The sequence below is a fragment of the Nothobranchius furzeri genome, chromosome 12 (assembly GCF_043380555.1).
Source record: "Nothobranchius furzeri strain GRZ-AD chromosome 12, NfurGRZ-RIMD1, whole genome shotgun sequence".
Lineage (NCBI taxonomy): Eukaryota > Metazoa > Chordata > Actinopteri > Cyprinodontiformes > Nothobranchiidae > Nothobranchius > Nothobranchius furzeri.
This window is the reverse complement of record NC_091752.1, coordinates 49,601,563-49,616,262: the sequence shown is the minus strand read 5'-3', so window position 1 is coordinate 49,616,262 and position 14,700 is coordinate 49,601,563. Positions and strand designations below refer to the sequence as shown.

General features: G+C 41.7%; 1 protein-coding gene across 1 annotated transcript in view; it reads right to left on the bottom strand.

Moving 5' to 3' along the window:
* Nucleotides 1–319: 319 nt before the first annotated feature.
* Nucleotides 320–14,700, bottom strand: part of LOC107376708 (uncharacterized) — a 39,504-nt gene continuing 25,123 nt past the window's right edge. The window contains exon 5 of the mRNA XM_015945969.3: nucleotides 320–8,614. Within this exon, the coding sequence (XP_015801455.3) occupies nucleotides 8,054–8,614 (561 nt within the window). The 3' untranslated portion in view covers nucleotides 320–8,053. The remainder of the gene's footprint in view (nucleotides 8,615–14,700) is intronic.

The window sequence follows — 14,700 nt, the reverse complement described above, 5'->3', positions numbered from 1 at the left end:
CGTGACGTTTACTTGCTGCTATGAGTAATAAGACAGAAAAAGCCACGCCAAAATAAGTTTAGGAAGCCCACTAAGAATTGTAATAAAAGTATTTAAAATAAATACCATACACAGTTGAGGAAACGTTGGTTTAAGTACCTGATATGAAGTGGTCGCTGCATAAGCGAAAACCTTTACTCTCGGGATCCCACAGTTTCATTTTAGCCCGGTCACTAGCGCGTTTTATTACAATGATCCATCGTTTGCGGCGCTCCGGATCTTGGAGAATCCTGTAGATGGCTCATTCCTAATGTCGTCCGCGTCTGTTCTGCATCCTGGGGCACAACAGGAATCTACCATATTTCCCGTTTGATTGAGTTTTCTGACAATAACAAATAGTCCAGCTGCGGGCTTCTGCCTGCCAAGATGGCGCCGTTTCGATTTGAACTGTTGCATGCCGGGAGAAGTGACGTCAACTCCCGGAGCTCTATAGCCTACAGTTACCACAAGGGGAGCAGCAGGTTCCAGGTTTAGGGAGATGATAGAGTTAACAGCAAAACAAAAACATCTGATTGATTATATCTTAATCTAATTTTATTTATTTTAAGTGCTGAATTGACTCTTGTTGCGTAAAGAGCCTCTGGGCAAACGTTGTTTTTTTCACCTGTGAGGTGAGAAGTCGTTTTCTAAACAAAGTAAACCCCATCATTCATCAGTTCAGTGTCATCTCTGACAGCTCGACATTTCTGCTCCTACTTCACTGGAATGAAAAACTTCCAAGGACACAAATGTACAAGGAACTTTTTCGTCCTCTGGCCGCAGTGCTGAATGAAATCTGAAACAAGTATGGGAGCGGTTCATCACACCGGCAAGGGACCGAGTGTGAAAACGTGCAAATGAAAGAACGAAGTAGTGATGATCCCCAATCTGCACACACACACACACACACACACACACACACACACATTTGTAAAGACAAGATTTACAAGAACGTGTGTGTTTTACATGATGCTTGGCCTTGAAGGAGCTGTTTATACAAACTAATTCAGCTGCTACTTTGTGTATGCAGGAGTGTTTGTGTGTGTGTGTGCGTGTGTGTGTGTGCGTGTGCGTGTGTGTGTGTTACTCATACATTTAAAAAACCTGTAGGTGAGTGGATGGACCCCACTGAAACAGAGTGGGTGTTTTTAATGAACCACTCTTACTCACTTGCAAATTCAATCACCAAAATAAAAGTAATAACAAAGACTTTAATCATGCGTCCTTGCATGCATACATTCGTGTGTGTGTGTGTGTATCAGTTGCACAGAGCCTAATATGTTAGAGATGAACTGAAACCGTGTGGTGTTCTGGTGCAGAGTTGATTAAATGAGCTTCTGTAGAATACTTTTAAACTATTAATAACTTACCTGCTGCAGATAGCTCATTAAATATCTAAGCTAGGAGAAGCACAGACCAGACTGACAAGCTAACGGCTAGGCCAATGGAACCAACGTGGATTGATACCAACTTAATATATTACTAAACACAAAAATGTGTTTTAGAAAATTGTTTAATTACTTTTAGATTCAGATTTGTGAATAACCGTGTAATGTGAAACCAACTCATAAAATCAATTTTGCAACACAAAGTATGAAATGTTTGTGTTTAAAAAGGATCAGCCCTTAGCTTCTTGTGTTAAACGATTTCCCCCAACTGAGGTTGATCAGACACTACCTCATTATAACCAGTGCAGGAGACGTCACACTGTACCATTTTAGCCAATGGCAATGGCTGATTCAAATTTAAATGTAGTGTCAATGTTTACCAGAAGAGGGTGCTATACCAATGGTTCAGTCTAAATGTTTACATTTTAAATAAGAGGCCATAAAATGCCAAAATAATGAGACTACATGTCCACAGCACTAATTGTTATACAGTTTACCAGCAAAAAAAAAAAAAAGTGGATGTGGAGCTGACTTGCTCTTTAAGCTAAAAAGCAGCTAGGGAGTACAGAATGTCAAAGTGGATCATTAGAATTTTTTTGGTGATCTGTGATTTGCAGGATACAGAACTGAAAAAGGAAAGCTATTGCTTCTGAAATGTGCACGTCTACTTTTCAGGGTTCATCTTGGCTGAGCACCAAGATGCAGCATGTCAATATTCAAAAGGCTTATTTGCACGACAGCAAAAGTGGTGAGATCGAGGCAGTGACATTCAGTCTGTCTCCAATCATTCAGTTTTCATATTTGCATTTTCTTCCCGTTCCTCATTAGATGCCTCTGGATTGGCTCGGATACCAAGGGGACATCTTGTGTTTTCTGCATCCTTTCTCTCCAGCATTCTCCCTCTGTGATGCGTTTTGACTGTCTGACTCATCCTAAATCTGGATGTACTTGTTGACCCAGAAAGATGCATTTTGAAGAGTATAATTTAATTCAATTCAATTCAATGATACTTTATTAATCCCAGAGGGAAATTAGAGTTTCAGTACACACAATTCTGAGATCAGACATACATGGGCAAAGACATAGACACATGACAAGAATTGGTGACTGTGGTCATTCGCAACCCGAGTCGTGCTACCTTAATAGAGATCAGAGGGGTTTATATGAGGATTGGGTCAGGTGGAGGAAAAAAAGGCACTTCAGAGTTACCCTCCACAGGGAGGGCAGCTTTGCTATGCAAAAAACACCTCAGACAGAAATGCAACAGACTTCAGACATTACACAACATAAGTGTCCACTAGGTGGGGTGGTAGGGTTTGGGACTCTCCACACGTCAGTGAATGCCGCTGCGATAAGCAGCGCTTGTCACCTCAGTCTGGACAGGGGTGGAGGTAAAACAACTTTGGTTTAGTCGTTGATTGTGATTGGTCCATGTGATTGTGTGATTGGCCGACCTGAATTGGAGGGGGGGTCGGAGAGTATATAGGTGGACTGCTGGGTGTGGCAAAGGATTTTTTTCTCTCTGAAAGTGACAGAGACTGGAGGAGAGTTGGATGGGTGGCCATTTTGACTACAACTGGGATTTTTCAGATCTTTGTTTGGACCAGAGGAAATTAAATTGGTTTTCCTTGTTTATCAACCAAGTCATCATGCTTCTTTTGTCCTCAATACACTTCACTGTATAACATTGATATATGCAATAAATAATGAAGACAGATTAGGAGATGAATAAAAACATCACACTGAGCTGTGGTGATTCTTGTGTATTAGAGCCCATCTGCACACAATCCTACCTTGGAAGAATGAGACCTGCTGCCTCTTAGAACCTTCCTTTGCAGATTTGTGTCAAGCAGTCATGTGTTGGATGAATTACTCTCACCTCTTGTAATTCTGAAAACAAACACCTTTTCCACCAATTAATACAGAGCTGCACACATTTCTTTAGTTTTCGCTTCAGCCTAGGATGGATTTCTAGATCTTAAGTCCTTCTACACTGGATTGTCACCGTTAAGACCTTGGAAGTCCACCTTCAATGACAATCACGGTGGAGAAAAGCTCTTAGTATTTACCAGAAACGATTCTCCTGTTGCATTTGTGGCCTTACAACACTCCCATGATCAATGTTCCAATGGTAATTCCACCATGTGCGCTAGCCACACCCCACCTAGAGCCCCAACCTAGCATGACTTCCTTGAATTACGTCAGGATGGCTAAATGCTAGAAGATCTTTCTACGACGGGGGCAGAGGAGTTAAGTACCAATCTTAACCGTAAATGGAGGGTTGCAGGATCGTGTTCCGCTCAGCCTGTCATACTTGTTGTGTCCTTGGGCAAGACACTTAACCATTGCCTGCCAGTGGTGTTCGGGAGACCAGTGGTGCCCGTGTTCTGCAGCCTCGCATTCGGCAGTGCGCCCTAGGAAGGCTATGGCCAGGAGCCCTCTGTGTTCTTCATGTGCTGCAGAAAGCCTCTGCAGCCTTTGCTGGATTTCACTCACACGACTCAAGTGACTCTGCAGTCACGCAAAACTCAAATGGGGACAGGAAGTATTTTGCTCCACAACAAAACACAGCGCAATGATGGATGGACTGATTTTACTAAGGCTTTAAATGACCTGGCACAGACGTGATATCGCAAAAAATACACTGCGGAGGATTTACCGAACGCTAAAGTGATTGGCATATTAAGCTACCTTTTGCCTCACATTACACTGCAAACCAAATTAAAGCCTTTTACAAGCCTGGAAACCTACAGCTGTTTTACTTCAGGTTGGTTAATCCTTCAGTCATCCGGAGAAGCTTTAAATGACTGTCATCTTGTTTTTGCTCGGTAGTGAGTTGTGCCATTTTAATTCATTAGCTGACGATAATGCTATCGCTAATGCTAACAATCAGTATGTGCTACGATCTACTTGTAACTAACTTTTTATACCTTATAAATCCAAATCTCAGATACGTTTGTTTGATTTTAATTAGGTATAAACGCCATGTTACAACGCTATGCTAACTGCTAAAACATTAGCACTCTGAAAGCTATTGGCGGTGAGGACACATGAAAATGGTATCACACTGTTATCCTGTCATTTTTTTTTTGGCTGTGTGGAACAGTTTAATGAATCTTTTGGTAATTTCTTACCTGTTAGAAAGTGGTCACTGTAAACTTCATCATTGTCTGTTTCAGCTCCTGTTATGCTGTAGATTACTGATCCACTTCTGCCATTTTTCAGTACCTTTGGCTGAGCCAGAACTTACTGGAGAGACTTTATACCCGTTTTTTCCTTGGAAAAAAACAAAACAATATAGAACCTTGTGGCTGTAACTGGGAGAAGGGATTCCTTTCCCTCATATGGCTGTTGCAAGACCCAACGTTGACTAAGTATTGAGAAATCAATGAACGTTTGAGCAAAAATGATTTTAAATATTTGATTTTTGATGTCAGAAGTCTAACAAAACAGTTTAGTGTTGTTACTTGTCAAAAGATTGTGAAAAAAATTATCTCAAAAAATGGCCAGATAATAAAAACGGACCGAAAAAGACTCATCCTTTGAAAAAAAAACCTGGTTACAAATAAATATTTAAAAATGGCTCATCAATATATGGGCTAAATTACTGCACATTAGAGATGTAAACAAAAGAAGCTGAAAGCCATTCAGGCCACAATGCTCTTTAAACACCAAAATGCACCGTGAACTATTAAAAGTTGGATGACGACTCACAACCATGTCTGACATGGGTCATAACTAAAAGACCCAAAAGCAACATGAGAGAAAACATCGTTTCTAAAACCACACAAAGTTCTGAGACTGTTTTGACTTGTCTAAAAATCTTTGGGTCAGTGGTTTTCTCAAGAAAAAAACCACCAAACGACTCATTAAAATACCCTAGGTTCACGAAACAGAATGCTGGAAAATTTAATAGCACCAAAACAGATTTTTAAGATTAAGGCACACTCCAATGAGAAAACAGAAAGTTTTTTACAACCTTTACAAAGGATTAGTCTGATTGTTTGCCTACACTTTATAAAGATAGATTTAAAACAGGTAATAGACTTTTCATATATCAGTGTTGACCTTATTATTTAGTTTTTAAACAGATTATTGATGCTTTATAAAGGGTTTACAGACACTGTTAAAAGACAAATACCTACCAATAAACGTTTGTCCTCCTTTCAGCAAAATACCTCAAAAATAACCTGGTGGATCATAACAACACTTGGAACATGGTCCTCTAGATGTACATATACAACTGCTTCCCTGTCAAAGGCAATCCAACATGGCCGTCACAGCTGATCAACATTAGCTAAACAAAAATGACCACCGTCTGTAATTGCTGTTAGTCTATTTTACTGGGCCTGGACCAAAACTGCAATTATTCAGCCAAGCTACAGTTGCGACACACTCTGTAACCCTAACCCTTAAGTATACACAGAATCATCATAAAGTTACGGTAAATGACAGCCGTTAACATTTCATAAAATAATGGTCCAAAACACACTTGAAGATGAAGGTTGTCATCCTGCTTCAAACTGACCATCATTATGGATTTTTACTGAAAATGCTAACACTGACATGCTCTGAAACATTAGCATTAGCGCTAAACGTGTTGGCATTGCCCCAGCCTACATCAGGTTTAAATAAGAATATCTGCCGGTGCAATATTGCAATACATCCTATTAAATAAAAACATTTAGATGTTGAAGCCTATGAAGTGATGCAAAAACCTTTTACAAACATGCACTTTACTACTTTTGCTAGAGTGGTGGAAATAGGACATAGCTAGCCTAGTGAACTAGACCAAATTCTTGCATTGCAAAGTTTGGATAGTAGGATAGAACAGTAGGATAAAATAATTGCAACATTGGTCCTGGGACAAAAATGTTTATTCAGGACTGAAACTACTAAGGGAAATAAAGATTGTGCTAAAAACATGGCTCCAACTCAGTCCATTTTACAGTAACACAGAGCAGTTTCCTGCTCCTCTACCCTATTGGTTGAAAGTGGATTTTTTTTTGTTGTAAACAACTCTGCATTAGCTAGCACTAATAACGAGCTAACACCAATATGAGCCAACTAATACTAAAATAAACCACGAAGTAAAAAGATCCACATTGTTGGACAAATATTATTACTTACATCCAGTAGCAACAAAGCCAGGTCACCATCAGTTCGTGATTTCGTAGCCTTCTTTAGCTTCCTCAAACTAGCGTTGGGCACACTGATGTTTATTCTGGTTTTAGCTCTTTGCCTCACCTCCAAAGACATTACTCTTACTTTTTCTTCCATGCTTTGCCATGATGCCAACAAAAAAAGCAAACATCTTCTTTGTCTTCTGCTTTTTATTGATGATTGGCAAACTGAAAAAGCAAACTGCTAGCATAACAGCTAACTGCCATAAAGCAGGTAAACAGCTCCCCCTATAGGGCACTTACCCACTCCACAAAACTGTTAAGTGCAGTATGTGGCCAGCAGAGGGCTGCAGAGTGGTGTCAAATATGAAACAGGTCAAGTTTCTAACTCAAGAATCACTGAAATCAATGTTAAAGCTCTAGCTTTAAGTTGAAAAAAATATTTAGAGCTACTGTTTGACATAGAAGCTGAGAGTCCCCTGCTATACTCTTGACTGCTAATCATAAAAGATCTCGTGATGTTACGAGATCTTGTGCATGGCATTTTCAATAATTGACAGTTTAAATAACAGCGTCTTTAGCTGATTATTAGTCATGTTTTGTTCATACAACCCAAGAATTGAAGAACGTCTATGTTTTTCCCTACAAGTCTGCAGTTGAGCTTATTTCCACAGATAACTTACACAGAGTGTCGCTTTGGGTAAAGGCATGGTGACATTGTCTTTTGGGCCAAAAGCATTTTCATGCAAATGGGATTTGGTGTAAACAAAGAATAAATCAATAGCTTGAGTTCCTTTCAATGAACAAAACACAATACATGAATACAAAACAGGCCCAACAGATAAGAGACAACAGTGCTCACTATGTTTTTTTTATAATGAACTCCATTATTTTTTATTCAACGTGAAAAAGAAACCGTAAAGCTGTCAGGACTTTAGCTATTTAAAGACATAATAGGAACCGCTAGTGTGGTGCAGGAAGTCCATTAGTTTTAAATGATCTGTAGCATCCACTAATATACAAACAGTTGCACCAAAGCCCCATTTAAAACTCTAAAAAGGTCCAATTTGATGAATCTAGATGTTACAGTAAAATAAAGACGGGTAAAACACACTCATTCTCATCAAACCCCTCTAGAATGTGTGAAAATACTCTAAAACATGTAAATACACAAAAGAACGCAGTACAGAAGAAACAACTGCATGACTAATCTGATTAAATCTTGTACAGAACAGTTATTTTTCCTAATGAACTGACTAACATCAAAATGTGCAAATTTCACCTCGGTAATAAAATAGATACGATTTGACGAGATACTAAACAGCTGAAATTTGGTAACAGGAAGTTCCAGGTTTGTTGAGCAGGAGTTAATAACAGGAGCGTTCAGTTGTCCCAGATATTTACAATCTGAAGGATATTGAAGCTTTAGGACGTTTCCTGAAATGAGACTTGATTAAGTGCTGTATGGACGCCTCAGATAGGTTCCAGTAACAGAATCTGGTGACAGGATGATGGATGGGTCTCCTAGTTTGTGCTTTTATGTTCTTTTGCTGTGGAGCCAGTGCTGCTCCTCTTAGTGTGTGCTGGCAGCTTGGTCCATTTGTCCCTAAGACCCTTAAAGTTGTACAGTCTGCTGAAAGGTAAGTTAAATTGAAGCCTCCCTTCTTCCTGTTCAGGAGCTGCTGCTTCTAATCCCTGAGTCGGGGTTGGAGGACTGACCGGAGGCTGCAGGTTAGAGTGTGTTTGGAGATAGGATGGCCTTGGTTGCTGACTTTGCAGCTGGTCAGATTTTGATCTAATCTGAGCTCCAGGAGGCTGCTGAGAGAGAAGGTTGTGGGAGACCTGCTTTTGCCCAACAGGACTCACCATCAGATGGGATCGGGATACTGGTCTGTGAGGAGATGCATTATTTAAAACCTTAAATCCACTATAGAACACTTTGCTTTCTGTTTGGCTTCCTGAAGAATGAGCAGCTGGGACCTGGGAGGCTGAGAGGGATCGAGGGGCCCTCAGGGGGCGGGAGGACACGGAAGGTTCGTTTTCCTGAAGCTGAAGCCACTGAGGTTTAGAGGAAGAGGTAAGAAGCTGTAAAAAAAAAGAGGAGACATTTAGCTATGGCTTGTGACATCACATTAATAAACTCTGAACAGATGACATCTGATGACTGGTTTTTAGTGAAAACACTAAAATGGTTACAACTGAATTTGAGAGTCCTACCATACCACGAGAATCACACATCACAGGAGATCTCTGATTAAAAGTGTTGAAGTCAACTCCATTCAAAGGCTAGACCACACTACATTTTTTAGCTATTGCAGAGGACTGCTCATGTCACACTATGAGGACTCAAGAAAGGTACAGTCCAAAATTTTGGTGAGCCAAACTGCACTACATCTCACATCTAACAGGATGTGCTTACTTCACGAGCGCACCTCCCGTAAAGCATACAGTGCTCAGCATAAATGAGTACACCCCACTACATATATCAGAAAACGTTTAGTTTCCTTTCAAAATCAGCATTTTCTCTGAGATACCATACTACAAAATACTCCCACAAATGTGGGTCATTGATCGCACACCTCAATTATAGTCTTACCCGAGTTTCACACTGGAAGCATCAGCGGCTCAAAACGGCAACAAAATAGCATCGATGCAGTACTTTTATCAAGAAAATTACCAGGAATTTTACACAGAAACAAGTGAGTGATTTCCTGTCTAACCCTGCTAACTGTGGAAATTGACGTGTCCCAGAAGCGGCTAGCGGCAAAAATAGAACCTGATCCTGACTTTAGCGGCGTGCCGCTACAGGGACTGCTCTACACTGCTCTACAATGCAGAAGATGCTGCCATTACCCCGTGCACGTGGTTGTCGTGCACTTTTCCAACATGACAATGATCCAAAACACACATCTAAAGCTACTGCTGCATTTCTGAAGAAGAACAGGGTGAAGGTAATTGAATGGCCAAGTACGCCTTCTGATCCAAACCCAATCGAACACCTGTGGGCAATTCTGAATCAGCAAGTTGAGCATCACTCTCCATCCAGGCTCTAAAAGAGGTTATTGTTGAAGAATGGAAAAAGATAGATGTTGCAATATGTCGCCAACTTGCTCATTCCATACCTAGAAGAGTACACATTTTGGAGTCCTTGAAAATCACAGTGGTCATACAAAATACTTGATGTAGTAGTTTTTGTTGTGGGGTGTATTGTTTTTTGCTTCAACCAATTTTAGTAAAACTGAAGATTTTGTAATCCAAGTTATATTTTTAACTTTAAAGCTTCTTTCCGGAGTGTTTCGCTTATACAATGGCACCATCTAGTGGCTGACAAGCACATCACACTGCTTCCGTTTTTTAAGATGGCGACTTAACATTTCTATTTATAAATGTGCTTCTGTAGGCGACAAACAGAGCTAAAACACGTTGTTTTACATGTATTATTCTCATGCCATGTTGAGTTCACACATATTTATATTTTAGAGACTTACTTGTCTGTGAAAAGTTCATCAACTTGGCCACAGCTGAGGTACGTCCTTAAATTTGAAGCAAGTAAGCGGTAGTCTAACGCTATTGGTTAGTTCTGGTCGGCACTCAATTACCTATTGCACGGAGCTCTGCGAGGCATGGGGCGTGCTTAGCAAAAACAAAAAAACAAAAAAAGACGTATTGCTTACATTATCACAGTACATGATAAGATAATCACTTTTACGGATTTCTGACGATTCATACAATTTCTGAAAGAGGAAAATTTCGGAAAGATACTTTAATTTCATGTTTTGGAGTTAAACAAGTGTTCAATAAAGCCCAGCCTTGTGAACATTCTGGAAATTCTTCTGTTCATTAAGCTACTGATTAAATTTGTACTTTTTAAAGGGGTGTACTCATTTATGCTGAGCACTGTATATCACTAAAAGTCAACCGCTAACCAAAACAACAATGCTGAAAAGAAAGCAAAATACCATCGTTAACACTTTTTTTTATTAGACTCCAAACCAAACTCCAAAAGGAGCGGTCCACATGTGCTAAAGTTGCTAATTCTACTCCCATATTGTCCTCTTGTCACTAGTTGTTCACGTCACTCCTTGGGTGTATTTTCACTGGTCGATTGCAGACCAGGAGTAATAGGGTGCTCAGTAAGCCGGCACAGAGAAGAAGAAGAAGAAGAAGAAGAAGAAGAAGAAGAAGAAGAAGAAGAAGAAGAAGAAGAAGAAGAAGGAGAAGAAGAAGGAGAAGGAGAAGGAGAAGAAGAAGAAGAAGAAAATATCATTTTTATAGCACCTCTCAAGATAAAAATCACGAAGCGCTTCACCAAAAAAAAAGTAAAAATACAAAAAAGAATTTAGAAAATGGTTAAAAAATATATAAAATGAGCAAAAAATAGACAATTAAGATTAAAAAAATGTTAAGAAAGAGAGAGAGTGAATAGAAAAGAGGGAAATCAGTGGATCCTGAGGAAGGTGGAATAAGTGGGGAGAGCAGAATAAAGAGAGAGGGGATGAAGAAAGTCATACAAAAGGCAGCTTGAACAAGTGAGTCTTCAGCTGCTTTTTAAAGGAGTCCACTGAGTCCACTGATCTCAGGCTCAGGGGGAGAGAGTTCCAGAGTCTGGGGGCCACAGCAGCAAATGATCTGTCACCTTTGGTCTTTAGCCTGGTGTGCTGCACAACCAGTAGGCTTTGATCACTGGACCTCAGGGACCTGCTGGGGGTGTAGGTACTAAGAAGATCACCAATGTAAGATGATGCTTGTCCATGTAAGGCCCTATAGACCAGAACCAGGATCTTGAAATGAACCCTGAAGTTGACTGGCAGCCAGTGAAGCTGGAGGAGAAGCGGGGTGATGTGGGTGTGTTTGGAGGACTTGGTCAGAAGCCGAGCACAGGCATTCTGAACCACCTGTAGACGGTTCAGGGAGGTTCTGCTCAGACACGTGAGAAGAGAGTTACAGTAGTCTAAGCGTGAGGAGATGAAGGTGTGGATAACTGTCTCAAGTTCAGAGCGGGACAGAATGGGACTCAGCTTAGCAATGTTCCTGAGAAGGAAGAAGGAAGAGTGAACAGAGAACTGACATGAGAATCCAGGATGAGAGCTGGGTCAAAGGTCACGCCAAGATTCCTGACGGAAGGTTTGGTGTGAGAAGAAAGCTGACCAAGAGAGTCTCTGACTTTGGGAACCAGCTTGTCTGGGGCACAGATGAGGATCTCAGTCTTATCTTCATTCAGCTGTAGAAAGCTCCCAGCCATCCAGGTTTTGATAGAGTCTAAGCAGGTGTGTAACAGCTGCAGCTTGGACATCTCATGGGGCTTAAAGGAGATGTACAGTTGAATGTCATCTACATAAAGATGGTAAAGATGGTAGAAGAATCATTTGAAGTAGGGCTGTCGCGGTTGAGGAATTCCCCCTGCGGTGATTCAGGGTGGCTTAATATTGCGGTGTGCGATATTATTGCAGCACTTTTTTTATTGCAGTACTATCTAAACATAATGTTTACACATTTAAAAAAGGTTAAAAATTGCAGTGCCTTCTTTTATAACACTTTACTGAATGCAGATCAAAGGGCAGTAACAACACAGATCGCAGTAACGTTTGTTTCTCCGACAGTCGGAGTCCGAGTGAACTTAAAAACAACAACATTCAGGAGAAGGTTAAACTTTTAAATGCAATTTTGGCTGCAGCATCTAACAAATAAGAAACAAGTCCCCATTTTGTTTAGTTGTTTAAAATCAAGCATAAAAAATTACATGTACCGGGCGCGGGGCACTATCATTTCACTTTCACACACGAATGACGGTGATTTATAGCTCGGTCACGTCCTTGTTACCCACAAGGAAAACCAGCATGTTAACCATATATGGTTTGAGAGAGGATCTGAGAGGGGTGGCAACATTTCCAGCAACACTGAAAACCCTCTCGTAAGGTGCGCTCGTTGCACTAACGCACACATACTTGTGTGCGACTGGCGAGCAAAGGGAATCTCTCCCGGTTGTTGCTCCACCATGTCAGGGGGGTTTCTTTAGGGTGGATGCATTCCTCCTGCAGGTAGCCAGTGAGCTCCAGCTCGGCTCAAACTCTCTTCGGGACGGTTGCAGAAGCAGTGCTTGTCCGGGTCTTCAGCCGGTCTCCGAGCGTTTATTTATTTATTTATTTATTTTGCCGCTGGTGGCAGCTCTGTCTCGGCCAAGGACTCTGGCTGTGCAGCAGCTGACGTACTGAAAACCAAAGTGCTCCCAAAGGAGCGAAGTAACGTTTCGTTTTGATACCAGTGCAGCCATCCTTCTCATCATGCATCATTGAGTTGAATCAAGTTCAGTAATCGCGGTGGCCCATGATGCAGCGCGGTGGGCTTCTTCATATTGCGATATTTCATTTTTGCGGTTACCGTGACAGCCCTAATTTGAAGGAGCTCAGAATGTGCTGAAGAGGGAGCAGATAGAGGAGGAAGAGCAGAGGCCCCAGCACAGAACCTTGTGGGACACCATGGGTAAGAGAGGTGGTGGAGGACCTCAACTTGGAGACGGCCACAGAAAAGGAGCGCTCAGAAAGATAAGAGGAGAACCACTCCAAAGCAGTTCCTGATAGGCCTACCCAGTCTCAGCCTCTCCAGTAGCAGGTGATGGTCAACAGTGTCAAAGGCTGCAGTCAGGTCCAGCAGGACCAGAACAGAACAGTCCCCTGCATCACTGTGAGTCAGAAGGTCATTAGAGACCCTAAGAAGAGCTGTTTCAGTAGAATGAGCTCTACGAAAACCTGACTGGAAGCTATCATAGATGTTATGTTCATCAAGAGAAGTTGTGAGTTGTTTAGCCACAAACTTTTCCAAGATCTTGGAGATGAAAAGAAGTTTAGAGATGGGTCTGAAGCTGCTATGGAGAGAGGCGTCAAGACTCATTTTATAAGAAGCGGGTGGATTACAGCATTCTTAAAGTAAGCAGAGACCGGACCAGAGACCAGAGAAGCATTAATTATAGAAAGCACACTGGGGCCGATGGACTGAAAAGCACTTTTAAACAAAGATGAGGGTAAGATGTCGAGGGGGCATGCAGAGGTTTTCATAGAGTTAACTAGTTTGGTTAACTCAGGCAAAGAAACAGGAGCAAAGCTATCTAGGCTTATGGGCCTGGTTGGAGTCGGGAAAGGCAGCGATAAGGCTGAAGGAGAGATGCTAGATCTAACCTTATTGACTTTGTCCACAAAGAAAGACAGAAAGTTCCCACAGTCTGCAACAGAGTGGATGGAGGCTGTAGGAGGGGCAGGAGAGACGATACTGCTGATGGTGTTAAACAGCACCTTGGGGTTCCCTTTGCTCTGGGACACCAGGTTGGAGAAATAGGAAACCCTAGCGTCTCTGACTGCAGAGTTAAAGGATGTCAGAAGATCCTTTAGGTGCAGCAGATGGACGTGGAGATGGGTTTTCTTCCACAAGCGCTCAATTTTTCTGCATTGGCGCTTCAGGCTGTGAAGGCTGTCATTAAACCAGGGAGTAGGGTTCACTGCAGGAACTGATCTGGTTCTGACAGGACAGATATTGTCCAGAATGGAGAGGCAGTGCTCGTTAAACTGAGAAGTCAAGGAATCTGGGTCATTATCAGAGGAACAGGGTGGATCAAAAGCAGCAGAAAAATTGCTAGCTGTGCTCTCATTAAGAAAACGAGAACTAACCAGACGGCGAGCAGGAGGTGGGGACGCAGAAACTGACAAGTTAAAGAAAATGCAATGGTGATCTGAAATATAAACGTCCTCAGGACAAACACTGTCAGCATTTAGACTGAGGGTAAAAACAAGGTCTAGAGTGTGCCCCCTAGTGTGTGTGGGGCCAGAAACATTCTGGGTAAAGCTGAAGGAGTCCATAAGGCTGGAGAAATTCATGGCAAAGTGATCCGAGGGATCATCAACGTGGATGTTAAAGTCACCAACAATCTCCAGTCTGGACAGCTTCACAGTGAAGGATAGAAAGTCACTAAACTCCTGAAGGAAAGAACTGTTTGGACCAGGTGGACGATAGACCATAGCACAGTAGATCGGGTCCTTACACCCGACTTTAATCAGCTACAGTTCAAAGGAAGCAAAGTGACCAGAGGTTGTAGAGCTACATGGAAGATGGTCTCTGAAAACAACAGCTAGGCCTCCACCACGACCAGAACCACGGGGCTGGCTAAGAAAAGAATAACCACT